General features: G+C 40.5%; 1 protein-coding gene across 2 annotated transcripts in view; it reads left to right on the plus strand.

Moving 5' to 3' along the window:
* Positions 1-3,799: 3,799 nt before the first annotated feature.
* The window catches only part of LRPPRC (leucine rich pentatricopeptide repeat containing), a gene marked incomplete at its 5' end in the record, with an annotated part of 87,582 nt that continues 67,876 nt past the window's right edge, over positions 3,800-23,505 (plus strand). Inside the window, 11 exons of one of the 2 annotated variants that reach the window (XM_084261509.1) lie at positions 3,800-3,909; positions 15,105-15,310; positions 18,178-18,300; positions 18,991-19,112; positions 19,203-19,261; positions 20,011-20,097; positions 20,734-20,860; positions 21,863-22,007; positions 22,771-22,913; positions 23,196-23,301; positions 23,383-23,490. In XM_084261509.1, coding sequence (XP_084117635.1) covers positions 3,800-3,909; positions 15,105-15,310; positions 18,178-18,300; positions 18,991-19,112; positions 19,203-19,261; positions 20,011-20,097; positions 20,734-20,860; positions 21,863-22,007; positions 22,771-22,913; positions 23,196-23,301; positions 23,383-23,490 — 1,336 coding nt within the window. The remainder of the gene's footprint in view (positions 3,910-15,104; positions 15,311-18,177; positions 18,301-18,990; positions 19,113-19,202; positions 19,262-20,010; positions 20,098-20,733; positions 20,861-21,862; positions 22,008-22,770; positions 22,914-23,195; positions 23,302-23,382; positions 23,491-23,505) is intronic. The other variant, XM_084261510.1, reaches the window with a different exon arrangement.

Genomic DNA, 23,505 nt, shown 5'->3' on the forward strand with positions numbered 1-23,505 from the left:
AATTCCAAGGCCTACCTCCCCCCCTTAATTCTAGTGCAATTTTAACTCTGGGTTTTAAAATCTTCAAAAGCCAAGGGTGGAATAAGCTACTATTTTTCTTTAGCAATTTTTTTATACTAGAGGTTTTACATGAAAGATGGGAAGAGAGAGAGCAAAAAGAGCCCTAATTACTGCATGCTGTTCTAACTCTTGCTTTGGAAATTTCCAGGTCATGCTTTGATTAAATTTAAAGAATGATGGAGAAGTGTTTATGATAAATTCTCTATGAAATTAGCAGAAACCTTACAAGTTCCAGTTGCAGTAGTATGTCTGTGGACTATGTCCACCTATCACCTTAAATAACCATAGCCATTCTGTGGCCTTCAAGCCAACTAGAAGAGTTTGACCAGAGTCTGTCCTTTTAAATCCTCCTGCCTTCTGTCACTGCACGGCCATCGCCAAAATTGACTATTGCTAACAGCCCCATGCTGTGTGACACGAATTCCTCAAGGTGATGATGATTCCTCAGATGATTCCAAGCAATCATCTGGCATAGGATTGAAATCTTCATAGAGAATAGTGTTATCGTGGGTTTCCCAGTCACCAGTCGGAAACCAGTTAATTCAGTTACAAAGTTAATTTTATTAATTTAGCAGGTGGCAATTAAGCAAACAGCGCTGGGCGGCCGGAGAGTCTCAGCTCTACCAACGGCACGCACCGTCCCCTTCCAAATTCAGGTTTTTATAGTCCTTTAGTTCCGGGTCCCGATTGTTTCACTGAGGCTTATTCTGCACATGCGCCAGTTGTTGTTAGGGGGTCGTCTTCTACCTTCTAGTGGTCGATGGGATGAAGTTGCTCCTCTTCCTCACTTGTCCCTTAGTTGACCCCTCTCCCATATTTGGTCATCTTTAACAGCAAGCTCATTCATTGGCTACTTAATTTCTATGGTTTCCACTTCTAAGTTACCTATAACTCAGTTCTATGCTTTGTTAGCAACTAACAATATATGTTACACAATCATTCTTACGAAATCAGAACGTTACAACCTGTTTCAAGGTACATGTGGTTTACTGAACAAAGGCTCATCTATCACAAATAGGAATTCAACAGCAAAGATGCAGTTCCAGAGCCCAGAAACATAACATGGCACTGCTTGATCATTATCCCTAGGGATAGGCTCCTGGGGATGACTAGCAATGGGAATAAATTGCCTGGGCAGAGTGAATCCAGACATGAACCTTGGAGGATGTGACCTGTTCAAAGCGAGGAAAAGCAGGAATTCAGGAGAGGACTTACTTTGCTTGTCTGGAGCCTCCTGTTAATTCTTTCTTTTGATTGGGAAAACCAACAAACCAGGTTTCCTTGGCCTGCTTCCTTTTCCTGGTCCCTTGTCTGCTACATGTTTCCTTCCCATCTCTCTTAGTCTGGATTCATTCGTGTCTGATTTTTCACTTCTCAGGCAGCTGGCCACAGCTTTTACTGAGTATCTTCATCCCCCACTTTGGGTATGTTTGTGCCTTTGGCCTTTTCTGTATCTCTGGATCAGTATATTTCATCTGTGGATAATACTTTCTACAAATACAGTGTAGCTACTGAAAACCCACAGATCTCTCTCAAGCTTTTTGTCCATACTGAAATCCCAGCCCCTCATTCACATCTCGTGTATGGCTCAACTCGAGCGTGGTATGGCTGAAATGAAACTTTCACTCTCCATCTGATAACTCCTCCTGTGTCTCAACCACTCCTGCTGACAGTGCTTTCTCTAGATTCTCATATGTGAGCGACAATAGCTTTCTCCATGAAAACACAACTTGTTTACAACATCCAGAGAGCTAAAATTCTCACCTAAATATTGTGTCTCCATTTACTAAGATTTTTCTTTTCTTCAGACCTCGATAAACATGATCTAGACCCCAACATACATTCAGGGAACTCTGGCAAACTGAATTTCTTGGGTCTACTGCTATACTGCTATATCACATTTTTAATTATTTTTTTGGGAGCTCCTTTCTTTTTCACATGACTAGATGTCTTTACAAAATCCTATCTATGAGCCCTCAACCGGTAGTGAAAAGACAACTCCTCCTTAGGCAGCCCATTTTTGCACATCCCATTATCCATTTACTAGACTTTCAAACAGCTTTATATTCTCTTTGGCCTTTGGAAGATTTCCTAGCCAGCATCTGTCCCATTATTGTCCTTCAAAACACCTCTTCAAACCACTCCTTACTGATCCAGTAGCAGTGAAGCCTCAGCAACAAGAACTGACTATTTTTTATGCTGGCCAACTTCACCTCAGGACTTTCCTTTACTCTTCCAGTCATTTATCATTTCTGGTCCTTATTGTAAGCATCGTAGACATTTTTGTATTGTATCTTTACAGCCAGCTCTCAGGGCACTACTCAATGTAAAAGTTTGGCAAGCACATACCTAACTCAGCCTAATAATTGGTGTGAATGCTACTACATTTGTTTCCATCTTGGTCTTTCTTATTAAGACTGAACTCAGCATTCTGTGCAATACCATACCACTGTGATACGGCAGAAGCCACAATAACCAGTAAGACTACGAACACTGTCTTGCCAGCTGTAGCTCACGCCTCACAGCCTGACTGAGAGGTCTCCAACACCCAGGACTGTCTTACCAACGGCAGCGTTTACAAGCTGGGCCGTTCCCAGCTTGACGAGGAGACTTTGCAAGTCTTACCAAGGAACCCGCAATAGCAGATACGGCTCACAACTGATAAAAATCCATCTCATTCCTTTGGATGAGAGCCACTCCCTCTGGAGTAATTATTCGGGAGTCCCCAGCAGAAGCACACGCTGCTTCTCGGGAGCCAGGTGCTTCCCCAACCAGCGTAGGGACAAGCTTGGGGTTTATGCCCCAAGCACCAGCTTTAACCGGCACGCCCAACTGAGGCACCAGGGTAGAGGGACCACCAACTATCACCGGGCTCCCGAATTTTAATGGCAGTTCTTCCCTCGGCCCCGACTCGCTCCCAGCAGGGAGGGCTGCTGGGGACAGGACAGCCTGCGGAGGCTGACGGCCGCCTCCGGCTTCCCCCGCCCGCCGCGGAGCCGCCCGCGCACGGCACCAGCAGGACACCCAGGCGGGAGCGGCCTCCCACTCTCCACCAGGACGGGCTGAGGGAGCGAGCCGCCCGCCGCTGCCCGGCTAGGCTGCGAAACAACCCGCAGGGAGCGGCGGCTCCTCCCCGCAGAAGCGCCCGAACGAGGGAGGAGGCGGGCGGGGGGCACCCAGACACGCCTGCCGGGGCCGCCCGCAGCCCGGGGGGACGGGGCGCGCGCCCGCCGGCCCACGTGACTTCCTGCCGCGGGCAAGGGCGAGCAGGTGCTGCCCACCCGCGAGACCCTCCCGGGCCCAGCGACAACACCGGAGCTGCACGGAGGGAAGCGGAACGCCCTGCCCGGGAAAGGCCGCGGCTCCCTCCGCTCCCTTCCACCCCCGGGAGCCCGCGCGTTTCCCTTACAGCCAACAACCCCTTCCCAGCCGCCTTCCGCTGGGGGTAACTCTGGGTTGGCTGCCGATCGACCCAACCCGGTGTTGCAACTGCGCCGCCGACCTTGCGTGGAACGTCCCACAGCGGCAGGGGGGAGGCAAATTAGAATCACGCCGGCACCTGAGCGGGCTCATTCCGACAGAGGCTAGCGGTCGCCCCTGTGAGGAATGGTCCCTCCCATCACATGGGACGGCGGAGGCGGGGAGTCGGCGCTTACCGCCCCCTCGCCCTCTAGTGCGGCTGCGCAGTAGCCCCGCGTCCGGTTCACGTGTTCCTCTGCGTCCGGCGCGCGCGGCGGTCATGGCTGCGCTGCTGAGCTCTGCCGGGCGCCTGCGGGCGCTTTGCCCGCGTCTCCTGCCCCTCCTGCGCCAGCCCGCCGCTGCTACCGCCTGCCCGCCGGCCCCCGCCAGGTGAGACCCTGCGCCGCGGCGCTGCCCGGCGCCCGCCGGAGGGCCGGCAGGCTGGCTGAGGCGGCGGTCCTCGTGGCCAAGGGCACCGGCGGCTGGGCCGTGCGGCGCGCCCGCGGCCCCCTCTGCGGCGTCCCCCGGGGCGGGAGCCCCGAGGCCCGGCGGCCTCTGGCAGCGTGCGCGCCGCAGGGTTAGCTCAGGGTCAAAGGCCGCGGGCGAGAAGCGCTTCCCGCCGGCTGGGTCAGCGAGGGCGGAGCGCTGCTCCCTCCGCGCCGCCCGGCAGCGGCGTCTCGTTGGGCTCCAGCGGAAGCGGAGCGGTGCGCTCCGCGAGGAGCAAGGGGCAGGCCTGGCGCCGGAGGGTGCTGCCGTGGTGGGGCAAACCGGGCAGAGGAGGGGGCGTGGAGGAGGGGAGGGACCGCGCGGGGATAAGCGATGCCAATGGGGAACTGCGCGGTGAAGCTTGGGTTTCCCCCCCGCCCGTCGGGCTCATCCGCGCCTGTCAGCTGCAGGAATCCTTTAACGCCCTTGCCGCGGTTCCCTCTCCTCCATCAGACAGGTTGGGGGGAGAACGCACCCCGCCCGTGTGCGAGCCCGTCGCAGTTTTGGCCGCAGCAACGTGTGGCTGGTGTCCTGCAGGAAGTCTGGATACACTGCCCTCCATTGGCATGAGCGCACTTCAATTATTTACTTAAAAAAAAAGTATTGAGAGACCAAAACTTCCTCTCCAGTAGTGGTGCGCAGCAGCTCCTCGTTCCGGACGGCTTTTGTCTCCAGCATGAACCTTTGAGATGTGGGAGTGCAGAAGGCTCAGCCCTGGCTCCATGAACAAACACTTCAGAATCCATGTTCATAGGGAACATGCAATATTTCAGGGTTTTTTGCTTGTGCTATTTGGTGTTTGGTTTTTTTAATAAGTCATGAGGGTGATGTTGGCTTCCTGTGATATAGGCAGGCTCGTTACTTCCATAATTTTTTCCTTAGCTTGTCCTAAGAAGCAAGCATCTTGTACACGTAGTAGCTATGTCAAAGCGTCTGCTATATATATTTTTACATCGCATATAGTAAGTATCCTGTTAGAAACATTTTAAAGATCTGATTACTTCATTGTCTGCAAGTTCACAGGCTGCTGGTGAATGAGAGAAAGACTTCATGGCTTCGAAGCCTTAGTGGGGGTTAGATTTTTGTTTCCCACCAGGACCATTTTTTTAACTTTTAAAAGAGGGTGTTGGGTATGGGTTGAGAGGCTTAACTTTCATTTATGCCAAATTATTATAATTACAGTTAAGTAAAAATTTGTGTAGAATTAAACAATTATAAGCAATTTGTAAATATTAATAGCTAAGTAGAAGTTTAGATCAATTCCCTCCAAGGATACAAATGTTAGTTGTAGGTTTTTTCCCCCAGTGTTTCCAAAACCTGGTGAGGATCCAGTGCGGTGGGAAGGGGATGTGGTGCTTCTGGGATGTCTGCACAAACTATGCCAATAGCAGCTGATGTTGCCATTTGCTCTGAATATGGAATCACAGCATTATTACCTGGAAAAAAAGTAATCACCCTGTGGCTTTAACTAATTTTATCAGTGACGGAACTTGAAAAATGCTTGAAGGATGCTATAGATAAATTTTCACATAAAATTTGGGAATTAAAAAAAAAATTAAACGTACAAAGAGTTTTATGAGCTGACGTAAAAACTTACTGCTACTGAAGGGAGGAAGTTCTTCTGGGCAGTCATGCTTGTGCCTTGTTATAGCTTTGGTGGTCCCTGTAAGTCAGCATGACTTAATTCCTGGTAGAAAACAACAACAGTTGTCTGCCGTACTAGGTAGATAAATATGTTCAGCAGAGAACTTGAGTTCAGAGCTGGTTCAGGGATGGGAACAGATGAGAACCAGTGGAGAGTCAACTCCTAAGGGGAAAGTCCAAAATAAAGAAGCTGTTGCTACCTGCGCTAACTTCGGTGCTTATGAAGCCTATTATGATCTGATTTTATTCAGTGGCCTGGCTGAAATCTTAACCTAAAAAAATATATTATACTTTTCTGCTCGTTTTAGTGGTTAAACTGTGACATTCTTAAATGTTGGTGTGAAGTAGACCAGCGCAGGAAGGAGCAAGAACTGGGAAGACATCTGCTGCATGGTTTACAACAGAACCACACATTTAGTTAGCTGCAAATCGTGAATAAACTCTTCTATTTTGTGACAATTCTACTATTTTTTTTTCTCAACTGGAAGTTTGATTTCTGAAGTTAGTTTGTTGCTAGAAGTAATATTCACCAAAATTCACGCTGACTTGGTGAAGGTCTAACAAGCACTTTTTTCCCTGGGACTGTGTTTCTGGGAAGAACCTGAGAAGTGCTTTATGTGATGATGCTGTGGTTCTGACAGCTGGGTTTTGGTTTTTTGATTGTTCCCCCTCCTCTACACACTGCTACTGTATTGCACCAAACTATATTCCATATTTTCAAGTATAAATGAGGGGGGGGTGGGTCACACATGGGATAGTTTAGCCATAATGTTGAAAACTTTAATTCTGAGGCTAGATTTAGTTAACTGTCTGAGAACGGTGCCTGGCAGAGGACACATTGACAGGAGGCTGCAGCACTATTTATTTCATGGCTTTTGGGTTTCAGTTTAAACTGTGAATGGTATTAGAGTAAGACTTAGTAGCATGTCTACGTTTGTGCATTCTGTCTATCCTGTAAGTTAATTCCTAAGATAAATTTTTCACTGAAAATCTTTGTCTTACTGTCACTTTGCTGTATTTCAGGTTTCAGCATCCTAGGGCGCAAGTGATGCTCCATGGCCAAAGTGTAAAGCAAGGGTAACATCAGCTGAACTACGCACATATAAACACATAATCTCACTTCATGTTTTACCTTAAGTAACTATTCATTGGCTTTTTTTTTTAATATACTTAATTTCTGGAAACGGACCTCTTGTGAAGAACTAGAGTAACACATGGGCAACATTTAGACAGTGTTCCCATGGTTCAGGTCTGAAGATGGTATTTTGAGAGTGAAATGCAGTCTGCTGCAGTAAACTGCAGAAAGTGTTGATAAAGCTCTAATTGGAGTAGTGGGACAAAGAAACCCCACAGTTTTAAAAGTAAACAAGTAACAGGGAATAATACAGGATTTTGAAAGAACTGCGTGAATGTTTGCGTGTTCTTGGTATAGTTGTTTTAGCACTGAACATACAGAGTCCGTCCAGAGGCAGATCTGTTAAATTTTTTGGAGGTATGAAGCAGCAACCATTGACACTCCAACAGAGATTTTATCAAAGTGTCTTACTGCTCTGATATATAATTTAAACTTCTTCTTAAAATGAGTTAGGGCAGTGGATGGTTATCCAATTGCATTGGGTGGTTGAGCAGCATTTTATAGCAAATCAGGTCCAAGGCAAATTTGCTATTGACAACCTCTAGTATGAAATGTGAACTATACTGACGTATGTCGTCACTCTCATGCTGTGCAATTATAACAAGATAGACAAACCACGATAGACCAGTACAAGAAACTTAAGATCTACAACAGCAGACTTTAGCACTGAGCTGATTTATGTGGTACAAATGGATGGGTGTTTTTCATAGAAGCTTTGCTAAGAGAAGAGGTGCCGACATTTGCTGCTAGGAGCAGACTGTCGTGACTCTGTGATGCTAGATCGATACAGCTGTAGTGCTGAACTGCACTTTCAGATGTGCAAGTGGTAGAACACTCATCCTGAAGTTGACACCCTATCTGTCCTCAGAGAAAGGGACAGATCATGAAAGTATGGCTGAGGAGGAGAATCAAGTGGAATCTCTACATGCAGGTCTCGCAAGGCATCTTTGGCCTGCTGCCACTTGCTCAGCTTCACTCTTATTTGTGAGTTTAAATGTCAGTTTTCAGGACTGCAGAGCAAAGAGCATCTCCCCAAACAGCAAACTGTGGTGTAGTGAAACCTCCTACTCACTGCAAGGTCTGTGTTCTGTTCCGAGGAGTGATTGCAGAGTCAGCTGGTAACAGGGCACCGTGAGCAGTGCTTTGCAAGTTGTTCACTTCAGGTACATTGTAGTGTGTTTGTATCAGAGTGAGGCATGTTGGTGAGGCAGGTGGGAGGATACCCTTTTAAAGAATGTTGTTTCAGATTTTGGGTGATGTGATTTGAGCTTTGGGTAAGCTGTAAGTTTAAAAGCCAAATGATTCACAGTTTAATGCGTGGTGCATTGATGTGGGTTTTTTTAAATCAGCTACAAAAAAGTTGCATTTAGCTGTTCACTGTTGTACTCAGAAATTCATCACTGGTGGATAAAACTGTAGAATGGAAAGTTTAATTACAGTAAAAAATGATAGAATTAATGAGCTTTAAATGCAGAGGAGGCATTCAGTAGACTTGCTTTTTGTAATACTGAAGTGATGCTACGTCGTAGTAAAGTTTCAGGAGCTGCACCATTGTACAGTATTGTAGTTGTTTTACTGACAGGCAGACAGCACCTAGACACTTCTAAAGAAATAGCATGAAGTTTTTCTGCTTTGTTTCTCATGAATCACTTGGCCGGTAATTCTGATATCTTCTGGATACTCTCCAAGAAACTTGAGTTTTCTCAGCCTACATGAAAAACCATAAAATTTCCTCTTTGGTAGGACCTTACTATATCTCACTGAAACAGGGATACAGTGGCCTGAACATTGTGGCCTTTTTTTTTTTTAAAAAAGATGATCATAGCTATGTCAGGGGAAATACTGTTCAGCCCACACGTGAATCATGCTGGGACCTCAGATGGTGTGTTTAGGCTTGTATTTAGTAAATTTAACTAATGTGAAGTCTGTAGTGCTTTTACCTACAGTAATGCTTTTTAGCTCTCTGAAGTTTACCATTATTCTACTTTGAGCAAGGCTTATATTTTGAAAACTTTTGCACACCCTTTACCTATTTAGTTAGGAAAGAATAAAATGCTCAGTACTTCTCTTAGAAACAGCATAGCAGTTTATGGTGGTTCTGACAAAGGGAGGCAGATAACCATATGATGACTTTGTAATTCTTTTTTGCCGTGTTTCACATTGGGGGAGTTCTACAGAAAGTAAACTTTCTGCTGCTGCCAGGGAGAGCACTGGAACCACCTACTTTTTGAGTTTTGGGAGAGGTGGGACTTTTTTTTTTTTTTGCTCAAGCTGGTGTGCAGCTGTTTCTTTAGGAAATGGAGGGCACTGCCTTTAATCTGTTCTAGAAATATGAAGAATGTGTGAGTACCTTAGTAGGGTACTGGGATTCTAACCTGTGCACACACAGAAAAAAATTACTAGTTGACTTGGTATAAATTTTTCCCATGTGCACTTCACAGAATCACAGGTTGGAAGAGACCTTTGAGATCATCAAGTCCAACCATTCCCATCCTTTGCTAAATCATATCCCAAAGTACCTCATCTGCCCTTTTTTAAAACACATCCAGGGATGGTGACTCAACCACATTCCTGGGCAGCCTGTTCCAGGCCCTGATTACTCTTTCAGTAAAAAATCTTTTCCTAACATCTAACCTGAACCTGCCCTGGCACAACTTCTTACCATTTGTGCTACTTCATCTCTGGATAAGGTTTTTTTATGGGTTTATCTTCCAACTACTTTCTAAACATTGTGAGCCAAATTGGAGGTGAAAAGGTAATTGCTAAAGAGTGGGTGGTTGTGTGTTGGGCTTCTGAAGGTAAAATGGGTCAGCCTTTCCTGTGTAGGGGAACTCTGTGGTTTTAATCCTCACAATTAGGTACAATGGTAATGAAAATGGTGTTTAGGTACAATTATGGAAAGGCTCAAATACCAGAATGCTCTAAATCTTGTGATTGTGGGAGTAGGAGAGAGTTCACTTGTATCATTTTGAGCTTCTCTGGGTAGGTACAAAGAAACACGTCTCTGAAGGAGGGTAAAGAGAAATTACAGGTTGGGGAAGAATCAGATTGCTCATGCAAACGGCGCCGAAGTTTATTGTGCAGCTTCAGGTGCTTGCAAATACTTAACATTTCACATGGAGAAAATCTTAAAATGCTGTTTAAAGGTGATTGATGAAAGTAAAGACTTGGTAGTTTTTGCAGCTCTTGGAGAAGTATCAGCATTTTGCTGTATAGCATAGCATTTAGTTCTGAACAAAGTTATTTAAAATTATTGAAAAAACTGTGGTTACATCCTAAGAGTATATAATCTAGTATCAAGCATCGAGGCAGGATCAGAAATACCAAGGTCATGCATGATAGGGGTCTGTGTCCAACCCCCACCCCCCAAGTCTTATTTTCTGTTTCCAAATGAGAATGTTTGACTGCTGAAGTACCCCATTCTGATATTTTGTTGTAATTAATATTAAAACAATATCACCACTGTGATGCCTGATTGGCAGAGTTGCACCTCTGCAAGGAGAGTAGGATGGCATAGATGAGTCTTTTAAACTTTTTTCGTGAGAAAACACACCATGTCAAGCAGAATAATTCTGTGTCCTAACCTATGTTGGTTTTGTTAAAAGTAGAAGAATTTAAGTTTTCTTTATTGCTGCATAATGTTATATTTAGCTGCAGCTCAATATCAGTACTTTTTTGGTTGTGGTGTTGTCTAGCCAGTTGTACACCATCTCATGTTTCTGCATTTGGGTGGGTTTTTGTTCCAAAATGTTCAACTTTGCCTGTATTGAATTTCCTTTCTGTTGATTTCACACCATTGCATCAAGTAATCAAAATGACTGAAGTCTAAGGCTGACCTTCTAAGAGTTTGCCACCATTATGGTGTCAACTACAAATCTTGCAAGTTTATTGACTTTTCTGTGATCCCAACTGCTGATGAAATTGAATGGACACAGGCATACCAATCTTCTCCCAGTTGGATCAGGTGATAGCTTAATTTAGAATCCCATAAAATGTATTCCTAATTTTGCCACAAAATCCCATCAGCCCATTTCATTAATACATGTGTATTTTCAAAGAGCTACTGGATCCATATTTTTATAACTAAAAGTAGATTTTATCTTCCTGTTTTGCTTCTGAGATTGTTAGGTAACATGTTGCCAAAAGCCTGTATATCAATTGTGGGGTTTTTTTATTGATTGAGTTTCTGTTTTTCTCAAAACTTCCATGAACTTTTGAAGGTAATTCCAAAGGACTAGAGTTTGAATCAGGTCCATTAATGTGTCTTAAATATAACATGTCTCAATGTTGCCAAAAACTATGTTTCTCATTTTTCCATATTCTCCTCATTAAAATTGTTATGGTAAAATAGTTAAAATTTACATAGTAAGGTTGCAGTTAACATTTTTTGAAAACAAAACAGTGTGTGGTCTGAAGTTTTTTTTCCACTTTAAGGAAGGGGGAAGGTGTGTTTCCTTAAATCATCTATCTTCTATTTAGAAGCCTCTCCTGCTGCCTTTTAATGTGACTTCCTGACTGAAACAGTTAACATGGCTTGCTTGATTTTCAGCCTTGTTTTGGTTGGTTGCTTTTAAATTCCCCATAATCATGTGTTCCTCTCAACTTCTAAATAATAGAGAATAATCACACAAAGATGTTCAAGATTCCTCATGCACGGGTAACTGCTTCATTTTGTTAACTTCTTTTTCTGTGTGGTGGGGAGGTTGTGCCATGAGTACCAGTTTTCAGAAAGTATGTTATCTGCTGTCTTCTGTCTTTTCACTTGATTGCCTGAGATAACTTGATTCCATGTCCCTTAATTTGTTCAATTTGCCTTTTTTTGAAGCTGTCTTTCTGGTCAGATCAATCTTTGATCTTTTGAATAGTTAACTCTTAGTTTTTTTTGTTGGGTTTTTTTTTTTTCCTTCCAAAGTTTTGTGGTGTTAGTTGATTTGTAATGCTAAGAACCAAATTCAAGACAGTTGATACCTGAAGCTTCATCCAGCCTTTGAAGCCATAGCTGTTTTTTAAGAAAGTCTTGGCGTTACACAGTGCTTTGAATGTAATTAAAGTTTATTCGAATGCTGAAAGCCTACAGATAAGATACACCCAAGTCTTATCCTAGATGTTATATTTCAGATTGATAGTGGTGATTTAGCTGCGTGCCAGCAGATGTTCCTCAGGTTGTTTTGTACTCTCACACTGTTTATCCCATCTGTCTACAACTGAAACTCAGACTCCCACATTGCTGTTCCTTAAAACGTCTTTAATCTGTATAAATCACCAGAAAGACCAGTACAGTATTTGGTGATATCTTGTGTGTGTGTGTCTAAACAGAAACACCTAGTGCTGCTAATCTTTCAAAAGGTTAAGCTAGTGTATAAAAATAATACTTGGTGTAAGAGTGTAATATTTTGTTGTGCAGAACTGCAACAATAGATACAGTGTATTCTAAACTTATAAACAGCATCCTGCTAACTGCTAAGCAGCTAGAGTTTTATGAAATTTCAGAGTCCTCTCATGCTGTTAACCAGCGTATTTTCAGCATGTGTGATGCTGTTTTCATCTTCACACTTAAAACATTTGCACAGTTCCAGCCAATTAGAATGCTTGTGACTTCTGACACGTGGAGCATCTCAGAAAGGTGGCTTCCTAAGAGCAGCCATGGGACTTCAGAACTGTGGATCCCAATTAGTTTATGGTTACAAGCGTGCTATGTGGTGTAAGGTGTAGTTCACTGAGTTGCAAAATACGATAAAACAAGAGCTGATTTTTGTGGAAAAAGGCGTTTCAATTTTAATCTGAAGCACGGGAGTTTTGTCCCTCTGTGCTTCGGTTGTTAATGGAAATCAAAGTATAAATTTCTATGTCACGAGGACAGTTAAGTCCCATGTTCCCTCTTGCTTCCAAAGCATTTTTTCCAGCCTGACTTGGAAGTATTCTGAAAAGCTTTCAAGTAGCTTTTTTGATGGGTGTATAAAAGAGGATGATACCATTTTCTTTTTTCATCTATATCTTTAAGAAAAAATAGATAAGGAATTTACAGTCATTACAATTTTTTCTTACAGCTCTCCAGTGGCTAGCTCATAGTTAAGTATTGCTATTTGCATATTATTGAAGAGTTTATCTAAGTTGTACACATTTCATTTGGTTGTTAAACCCCAGAAGACTTAAGATTTAGTATCTTACTGTTACTCTTACCCCGTAACTCTGGATTTGACTGTAATTAGTCTAATGATTTGTGTTTTAAGGAAAGTAGCCCATCTCTGGTTATATGATGAGGTAAAAGAAGAGGAAAATGAAAGAATCGGGGAAAATGTGGGAGATGGCGTTCTTAGTAACAAAAGTTTCATAGTGTTAATCTGATGAGCTGCTTACCACACAAAGTGGTGTTATGGTTTCTTCATCTTTGTAGTTCCTCCAATTTTAGCTCCTTATTCCTCTGTTTCTGTTTTATTGTTCAATCTGGTGCTTTTTGGACATCATGAGCTGTTTCCACTCTAACTGATTGAACAGCAGAGTTGGTTTGGGGTTTTTTTTGTAGAAGTGGCTGAATTGGTATTGTGCCAGTGTAGTGAGTTAAGTGGGAATTTATATCTAGACAGGTAGAACTCAAAACTGAAAGAGGGCATCTCTCCTTTTTGGCAGTCTTTTCTCCCAATTCTTCCTTCTTCATCCTTTACCATACCAAGTAAAACGCATATAATTTGTTGGCATCTGGAATATTCTTCAGGAGGAAACTCGAGGAGATAAGGCAGTGTTAAATTTAGTTGTTTGAAAAAGATAATGTTAAATGATAGCAATGTTCCTCATTATTAAAGGATTTTTATTTTTTGTAGTGCCCTCAAAAGTCAAACTGATCATCTCCTGAACTGTTCTCATAGGTCTCGTAGGAAGGAAATTCTGCTTCAGGCTGATTTTATGTAACGAATTTTACTTCTGGCACTGCCCTGCTTGCTTAGCAAATTAGGGTTTCAAACAGCAAGGAAAAAGGTGATCTTTGGGCTACTCCTTGCTCACAGGAGGCAACCAGATGGTAAACCACCAGTCTGTTTTTTTCCCACCACACTGATGTGCACCCCACTGATGATTTTTCCGCTGTTCAGCGTCTTGCTGCCAGTGCTGCTGACACATTGAATGGCCGGCAAGCTTTTCCTCCTCTGCTGGACTTCCTCTCCTAGGGCTTTAAACTGACACCAGCCAGCAGGTATACCTGTGAAAAGGCTTCAGGTATGGCAAGTGGTGTTGCAGAGAATGTCAGCACTCCTCACTGCCACTTGAACAAAACCTGGAGCTGTTACTCCATGAGGACTCCTGGAGCATCATCAGAAGCAGTAGGGAGTCCAACAACTAGTCCAGAGACGGTACAGAAATTTAGTTGAAGAGCTGGCTGGAAAGCCAGAGACGAGGGAGGGCAATTCAGAAGTTGTTGAATCTTCTTTTTGCAATCTAGGATGTACTGCTTGCTTCCTTTGTATAGGATTCTGGAGGAGGATATTCTGGTTTATATTATGGAGTTGTAAGGACAATTGAGAACTTCAAGAAATACTTGTGTGTAATGATAACTTTACCAGTACAGGCTGTTCACAGTTCTGCTACGGCACAAATACCATTTTCTTACCCTTATGTAAATCGGCTCGTTCTTTTTTAAAAAAAAAAAAAGGTGCATTTTTTTATGCCAGAAGTAGGAACACAGTCTCATTGGCTTTCTTTTTGTCATTTTGAGAAAAGAAGAGTTTTAAAATCCAGTGTTGCTGTTTGATTTACATGGCAGGATGCCCACTTCGTACTTATTAATGTAAATTTGTCAGAACGGGGAATGATCCCGTGGTTCTTCAAGCTGCTCTTGTCTAAAACACTGGCCTTTGTGGTGGTTTTTGTGTATTTTAATTGAGAAGAAAGGTATGATTTGCTGCCTTGATTTACTGTATTCTGAAAGAGAGATGGCTGTGATTGTTTGCGGAGTTTTTCAATGCATGTGAGAACTCTTGTGAGAAGCTGTACTGGGACAACAGACCTTTATAGCACTTGGATGAATTCAGATGGTTTTATGGGAATAGGATTTGAACCATTGCGCTCCTGAGGTGAATGCAACTGAAAATCTCTCAGAAGCAGTTGTCACTGGGAGAAAATATAAACGGCTGTCTTTTTAAGTAGAAAGAAACTGAAGTGAACCACCTGCCACCTGCATTTGTTGGTTTATATCTGTATGGAATGTTTTTGAGAAACTGTTGGTCAGCAAAAAGTGAAGTGCATTATCTTTTTGACATTGTGTGACTGGTGTAGTTGTGAAATGACTCACAGAAATATAATCTTTTTTTTTTGTTTGTTTTTATTAAAGCAGAAACATTATATACCAAACAAGGTTCCTTACAGTTGCACCTCAACAGCAGGGAAGTGTTAAAGAAGAACCACTTTCAGAAGTCCAAAACAGACAGAGCTGGCAGTTTGACTGGGCATTAAATAAGCTGGATAATTCCGTCAGGAAAACTGGCCGCATCCCTAAAGCTCTCTTACTAAAAGTCTTTCATGAAATATACAAAGCAGGTAAGTTGATTCCAATTAAAACAAATTAAAAGTTTAAACCTGCAATATAACAGTTCATCAAACCAGGAAAGTTAATTGAGTTCCAGTTTATATTTTGTCTTTGAATGTTGTTAAATCTGCTGTACATGTTGATGAGCAGACTTGAAATACTTTAGGAATGTTATTTTGCTTTGAATGCATCTGTTTACTTTTTCATGGTGGTATTTTTTTTTTGTCTTGGGAATTTATAAATCTTGTAAAAATTGAGGGTCCTTTAAGAAATTTTACATTGCTTTCCTTATTCTGGATCTTTAATCTGGTAATATTATGTTTTATAATAGTATTATGTGCTCTGAATAGGGATCCTGTCTGTCACTCCCACTATCTTTTTAAAATGCTTGTAATAAACCATGCTGTCCTTAAGAGGTTATTTTTTAAAAAATGCAACTACAGGGAAATACGGAAGTGATGCTCAAGTTTCCACATTCCCAGGTAGTTGTAGTTTTCAGACAAGAAATCTTCATTTGTTTTTAATAAAACAAAAACTAAACAGCTGAGGCATTGTTCATTCTTACAGGTTCAATCCGCTTTTGTCTGAAAATAACTGGTCTATGTTCATTTTTTTGCAAACTAGGTACCACAGTTGAAGTTTGGTAGCAGTTAGGATGAGTTAATGGAGGTACTCGATAAACACACCCAAGTCTACTGACAGTATTAATGACAGCTTGTGTTGTTTTATTTCTTAACATTGCTGTTCATTGCTCTCCACTGTAACTGGCTTGTATACTTGGCATCATGCTTGTCAAAAGTTATGTAGTTCACTTCCATTCCTGCTCTCTTTCTGTTGAACTGCTTAATTTTTTCTTTTTGCTTTCTGATTCTGACTACTTTGTCTTTTTTAGGTATAAAATTATAATTTATGCGTGTGGGTTGGCAAGAACCTTTATGTCTTTGAGCTTATCTGCAAATCAGTTCTTCATGATGTTTAAGTTAGTTTTTAGGAAGTCATACTAACAAAGAGATTAATTGTTTATAGTGGTTTCCTTTGGCTGTGTAGGTACATTTTAATTAAAAAAAAAAAAGCATGGAACTTTACAATAGGTTCCACTAGGATGCTATTAAAATAAATGACAAATATTTCCAAGTGGAAAATTGAGTCCTTTTTCATTGAACAGTGATTTGCTAAATCAGTGTTGAAAACTGACTTACCAAAAGCATGGGAGGTGAGCTACTGTTGACGACTTAAAGAACTTTTCCTTTGTTTTGTTCTTCCATTTCTAATTACAACATGGAAAATGCACAGAGAGGGTGCTCATAATAGATCCCTTGTCCTGCGTTTTTCCATGCTCAAACTTCTGTGTCTTTTGCCTGTCAGGGTGCTCAGTCACTAGTCCAACCCTGGCAGTGTGAAGCTGGAGATGTGTTGGCTTTTTTATCGTATGAGATAATAGTTTGCAGGGATTTACAAGTTAGTCAAGTATGACTTGCCTTACCCCACTATTATGTCTTCAGATGTTCAGCCCCCCATTTATAGTTTGTACTTGCTTCCTCTCCAAGTTTTAACATATTTCTTTTCTCATTATTGCTTTTTTTCCCCCTATTTGTGACTGTTTCTTCCCAGATGAGTTTACTCCGTACAAGTAACTTTCCTGCTGTAGATTCTGCTCTTGAAAGGTAGCTTACAACAGTTAATATGCTATCCTAGATTTGCTGGTCCTTTTCAGTACCTGAAGATCTGATTCTAGACAGTACATACCTTTCTGCTGCTGAGTTTTTACTTGATTTTGCTGCCATTTTTTAGCTCTTTCTACAGCTCTGTATAATTAAAGTTACACTTAGATTGATCAGCAGCAGCTGGAGATACCTTTACTGGTGATGACTGCTGCCTCTATGCTGGGCAGTACTGAACTTTGTTGTGTTGGTATGATGATTTGGAAGTAACTTAAAAAGCCTTCGTGATGTTTTAGACTTCAGGTCATTTTAGAAATCTGAATCTTTCAAGTCTACTTGTGTGTCTTAGAGATAGAAAAGTTTCCAGATCTTTTCATCATTTACATTGTATTTGAACATGTATCTTGCTCCTTGTTAGATGAAATTACTTTTGAAGTATTCCTTTCTCTCTGATAGGAAAGGGGTACATAATATTTTTAATGTGTGTTTTTCTTTACAGTATGCTGCTTTCTAAAGAACTCTCCTTTCTATTAGAAATTGTTGGGTTTGCTTATAAAGATGTGATTGAAAAAAATGAAATTGTCTCAAGCTTGTTGGCTAATCTGTGATAGATTTGGCAGCTCTGCTTTATTTTGCCTCAGAAGTAGTAGTCCAAGAAAAATGGATGAGTTTAGAGTTGCTTTTTTGAAATCCTGGGACTAGTTACAGATTCAGAGAAGGTAGACATTCTTACAGCTTCCTTTGCTATTCTTTTGATGTGAGTTTCTCATTTTATATTAAGCCCGGGCAGAAGTGGAGATTGAAATTCAGAATGTCTCTGAATACCAGTTTTGGAATAGTGTCTTGCTGTTTTAGAAATTTATCAGAAAGTTATGTCCCTGTTAAGATGAAACAATCTGTGTATCTTGGATCGGGAAATTTAAAGTACAAGATCATCTGAATTTAGTGTGTTGTGTTGTACTTTAAAAAGTTCTGCTTGGTTAAGCACATTATTGTACTAAATGGCATGTTGTATCATGAATCTTTTTCATGACAGTGCACAGTAGTGTCATTGTTGAATCATTTGGGTATCCTGTTCAGTAAAAGATTTAATCTTCAAGAAGGTACTATTCTAAAGAAAATGTTTAAGTATTTCAGTGGGTCAGTCTTGAATCTTTTTTCTAGTGTTAAATGCATAATCATTTGTAAACAAATCTGTGGTTGTGTTCCAATTGCAGGGTCTCCAGGGAGTAACCAGGTCTTGCTTTTGTTGCGAAGCTGTGGTAGTCTTTTACCAGAGGTATTGTCACCTGAAAGAACAGAGCTAGCCCATATGATATGGGACAAGATGAAAGAACTGGGTACGTTGGTTCCATTAGTGCACCTTGCATGAATGGCTATGTGATTTTTAGTTACTTTTTTGTAATAAAAGACTGAACGTATTTTAAGAGTGTTTAAATGTTAGGTTATAACTGCAGAGAGTTGCTACTGAACAAATGCTAGGTTTTATTATTCAGGTGAGAGACCTGTTTGCTATTCCGGGAGTTATACTGACATCTAGGGGTTTTCATAATAAATCTGAATCTTTTTTCTTTTTTAAATCAGACTTTTGCTTGATTTTGGTAATCATAAGAAAATATTTTACTTTCCTGTTAGATGTTACCTTGATATCTAGTGGGCTGAGTATTCCTAGTGCTATCAGCTATTTTATCAGATGACATTTAAGTTAGTTATTAGATGTGGCATAGGGAAACTGCTTCTTGACGATAGTGTCGCTGAATCTGTTAAGTACAGCTGTAGAGACATGAGTAGCATGCACACAACCATTGATGTTGCTCTATGTTACTTGCTATGTATTAGCCTTTTATAAACAGATATGTGCTGTTAAGTAGATGCTGGATGAAAGAAGGTGGATGAAAGGAAGCAGCCTGATTATACATAGAGTTCATTCAGAATAAAATGGATATGAAATTAATTAGCCTGGAAATGCTAGAAAGTTATGCTGAATTTAGAGATGCTACATTCACTGACTGGTTGAAATATTTCCATAGGTGCTGTGTATGATACAAGCCATTACAATGCTTTACTTAAAGTCTACCTTCAGAACGAGCATAAATTTTCTCCGACAGACTTCTTGGCCAGAATGGAAGAAGCTAATGTACAGCCGAATCGAGTAGGTACCCTGCTGTGGTTTCTTCATTCTTAATAGTGGTATCCGTTTATGGGATGGAACTCGTTAACTTCCCCTTTTTGTTTTCTGTAGGTTACCTACCAAAGGTTGATTGCCGCTTATTGCAATGAGGGCGACATTGAAGGATCAAGGTATTCTTCAGCATTTATGTTTAAAAGGATTTCCACAAAAACCTGCTTCTCGTATTCCCTGCCATTAATGCTAAAACTCATTTCAGTGTAATTCTTACAAATTGAGCAAATCAAAGAGGAGGTTTTAAGTACATTTTAATCAAGCACTGAAGAGCAGTTTCTCAAAGACAGCTGGATCCCACGCAAGCAAAATAAAAATAAGTGATAGATGAGTGTGTTCAAATCAAATTGTATTCAAGTTGCCCAGAAAATAGCTTGTTTTCTCATTTCTAAAGCTAGTGTGAAAAAATGTGAGGTTATGAAGGCTTGCAGCCTATATAAGGAAATGGCTACTGGGAAAGGCATTTGAGAGCTAAGAGGGCTAAGGAGCAAATAGTAGTAATTCTGTGTTTTGTTGTTGTTACGAAGGGCTTGCCCATGATCTAACATGTTAATTTTAGGAAGGTTTAAGGTGCAGCAGCATGATTGCAGAGCATGAGAAATAACTAAAAGGAAGGTAAAAATAATAAAAAACCCCCCTAGCCCCACCCTTGTGTCTGCATATTTCAAAGTGACAAATACAATTCATCTGAAAAAGAAAATTACTAAATTATAGGCATATTATGCAGCACCCCCAAATGTAATTGCTCAGTGATACCAGGATTTGGTTTTGATGATACGGTACTTGTCTAGCAGAGCAGCAATAGCCCAGTAGTTTATCCTTTTAAAAGGGGGGAAAAATTAATCATTTGTTGTCTTGTGTTTTGCAGTAAGATTCTTGGATTTATGAAGAACAAAGATCTCCCCATCACTGAGGCAGTATTCAGTAGCCTTGTGAAAGGTCATGCGAGATCAGGGTAACGTTTAATAACTTGTGTCTTTTCCTTTCTTTTAGTTTTACTACAATATAAAGTGATAACTGTGCATGAAAATGACATGCTGTGAAATAGCGTGATTGCTTTAAATAATAATATGTAGGAGACTGTCTTTATACACAGTTTTTAAGCAAAAGAGGGCTGGTTATTTGCCCTGGCACAGGTTACCCAGATAAGCTGTGGCTGCCCCCTCTCTGGCAGTGTTTAAGACCAGGTCAGATGGGGCTTTGGGCAACCTGGGCTAGTGGAGGGTGTCCTTGCTCATGTCAGGGGGTTGGAACTAGATGGTCTTTGAGGCCCCTTCCCATCCAAACCAGTCTATTTCTGTGATGTAACAGAAGAGATAGATTTTTCTGGTGTTCGAAAATTGTGAATTTCAGTATTTACTGTTTGAAAACAAAAAATGCTACGCTTAATTTTGAACTTTTTCAAGTTGCATTTTAAGTAATAAAATGAAGGTTTTCACTTTCACCTTTCACCATTTGCTTAGTTAAAATAAGCTTCTCTATTCTCACTGCAGTCTTTGTTTCCAGTTATAACTAATGAGGAAATGTGGAAGTCACAGTAATCAGTCTTATCATTAAATCTACTGAGGGTCTTTCTTTTGAATTCTCTTAGAGATATGAAGAGTGCAGAAAACATCCTTTCAGTGATGAGGACGGCCGGTATTGAACCAGGTCCAGACACCTATTTATCGCTGCTGAATGTGTATGCTGAAAAGGGTGATGCTGAGAGCATCAAAAAGGTATTGCAAGTTTCAGTTAATTACAACTTGTTTGATGCATTGTTCACTTCAACTTCTGAGTGCTTTCTGGCCATGCAGGAGGAATAATACTGAATTTTATAACTTGTTTCCTCCTAGTTTGCAGCAACTAATTTTGGTTTTCTTCCATCTGAAGACCTGTTTAACTAAAAGCAGTCTCATGCTTTATGAAAAATACTTGTCTCAGCATCTCAGGCTGAGAAGATATGCTTGCTAGTGAGTTAATAGTTGAGGTGGGGGTTTTTGTCAAGAAACAAATAGTGCACATGGGATCTACTTATTTATTAAAAAACAAGTAAACACTAATTATCCTGCTTGCCTTGAGCCATTCTTTGGGTTCTGTTGCATCCATGGAGTCTTTCAAGTAAAACTGAATTTTTTTGATAGTTCATAACAGCATGCTAGGTATTCATGAAGTGTGGATAAGGTTGTCAGCCCCTCGCAGATTTTTTTTTTCCCAAGTATTCTCTCTTGGGGTTTTTTGGGGTTGTTTTTGGTGGGGCGGTTTTGTTTTGTTTTTTTATCAAAGTAGTATTCGGAGAGGAATGAGAGAAGAAAGTAAGTAGCATCAGATGGAGAGGACCAAATAAAGGAAGAGGATGGAGGAAACAATACTGTTCTGTGACTTAAAAATTAAACAAATCTTCGTCACCCATCCGTCTTCCAAGCACTAACAAAAAGTTGATAAATCGTCCTTTTTCTTAAGTAATTTCCTTTGAAAGTCGCCTCACAATACCTTGGTGTTTTCATATATTTTTAGGTATTAGAAACTATCTATTATGTCCCTTTTATCTGCTCCTTTTTACAGCATAAAGGTTTTTTGAGACCACCTCTGTAGATCTTTGGTATTCTATAATATTCCATGTATCTAAGTTTTAAAAATGGGAGAAAAACCAAAAGCTTTTTATTATTAATTTTATTGTCATGTATTCTGTTTTGAAACACTTTACAGTTTTTTAAAGTTAAATTTATTCTGGTTTACAGACTCTAGAAGAGGTTGAGAAGACCGAAGGCTACCTTATGGATAGGATTTTGTTGCAGGTGATTTTTAGCCTTGCCAAGGCTGGATATCCTCAGTATATTGAAGATATTAAACAACGCATAAGATTTGAAAGGGAATTAATTCCAGGTATGTCCTTGGTTGCTACAGCAGTGTCTTGCTACTTGGGGTGCATAGGGAAAGGATTTTCTTTTTGTTGAAATTTTTTTGGTTGTGTTGGTTTTTTCTTCAAGAATAACATTTCCAAAAATAAGTAGTTTTGTACTTTTTCTCTTGAATACTTAGGAAAAAATATTTTTGCCATTGGTTTGTGGATCCATTTATAGTGCTTTAGATCACATTTTATAAAGTTTAAAATTATTTCAGTAATTTACATGCAAAAATTAATCTCAATTTTTTAAAACTTCTGAAATGCATTAAGATTTGATCAGGCAACACTGTTGCAATTCCTATTGTAACAGCTTTTGTGACTGTCATAAAAGGAGACCACATGCTGAATATAGTTGTCTTCATCAACAGTTCAAGTCCTTTTTGGATCCCTGTATACACAATCTGATTGGTAACTGTTTATTGTACTTAAACCATATTTCTGCTTTGACATGTCTAGAAATGTGGTCTTATTTTGTATCCTTCTGCCATGCTGCAGTGCTGATGCTTCTGTAGTTTTTAGCACGGTCTTTTTAATGGGAAAAGTGAATATCACCAATCAGTATTTATAACTGCGTCTCCAAAGAGTAGTCTCAAATTTGGTTGTCTACTCACATTTAAAAGTGTACTAATGCGACTTGTAAAACATACTTTCCTAGCTTTCACTGATTATAATAGTTTAATGCAAAGATAAGTTATCTACAGTCTATTAACTCTTGTTTTTCTCTGTTTTTTCAATTGCTAGATGCAATGAACCTCTGTTTGACTCTGATAACTCACGGCTTCGAAGATATAAGTTTCCAGATTTTGAAGTCTTTTAATCATTTATCACGTGATAATATGGACCAGGGTAGCTTCTTCTTGCAACACTGTGTAAATAGAGATATGGTATGCAGAATAGTAATACTTTTTTCTTAATATGCTAGTTAACAGTGTATTTAGTTTAATGCAGCTTTGAAGATGGAAAACTGTAGATTCTTTTGCACAGCTCTTAAAAGATTAAAAGAGGGATTTTAATATTTTGTTTCAATTTGCATAGTAAATTATAATTCACAAAGGAATTGTGTTTGGCCGGTGCAATATCAATTTTCTAAGCATTAGAAGAATGTGACATCCTTAAGAATTTGAAATATTTAGAAATAGATTAAATCTTGCCATTTTTCTTTGCAGCCTGTGGAAAAACTGAAGCAATTTTGTAATGAGTTAAAAGAAGCAAAAATGCACTCAGCACCACTACAGTTTATTTTACGTTGCGCTTTGGAGACCAACAAATCAGGTACTCTGCTTATTTAGTTATTTTACATATCCTTATTTAAAGTACTTGGTCGCCATTTAATTATCCTGTGAATGTTTTCAGCCTTGGCCATTGAGGTGATGAAGATGATGAAGGCGGAAGGCTTGCCACTCAGACCTCACTACTCGTGGCCACTGCTTGTTGGGTTCCAGAAAGAGAAGAATCTTAAAGGTTAGTTACTTGATA

The sequence above is a fragment of the Gallinula chloropus genome (genome assembly GCF_964237585.1).
Source record: "Gallinula chloropus genome assembly, chromosome: 3".
In the NCBI taxonomy this organism is placed as follows: domain Eukaryota; kingdom Metazoa; phylum Chordata; class Aves; order Gruiformes; family Rallidae; genus Gallinula; species Gallinula chloropus.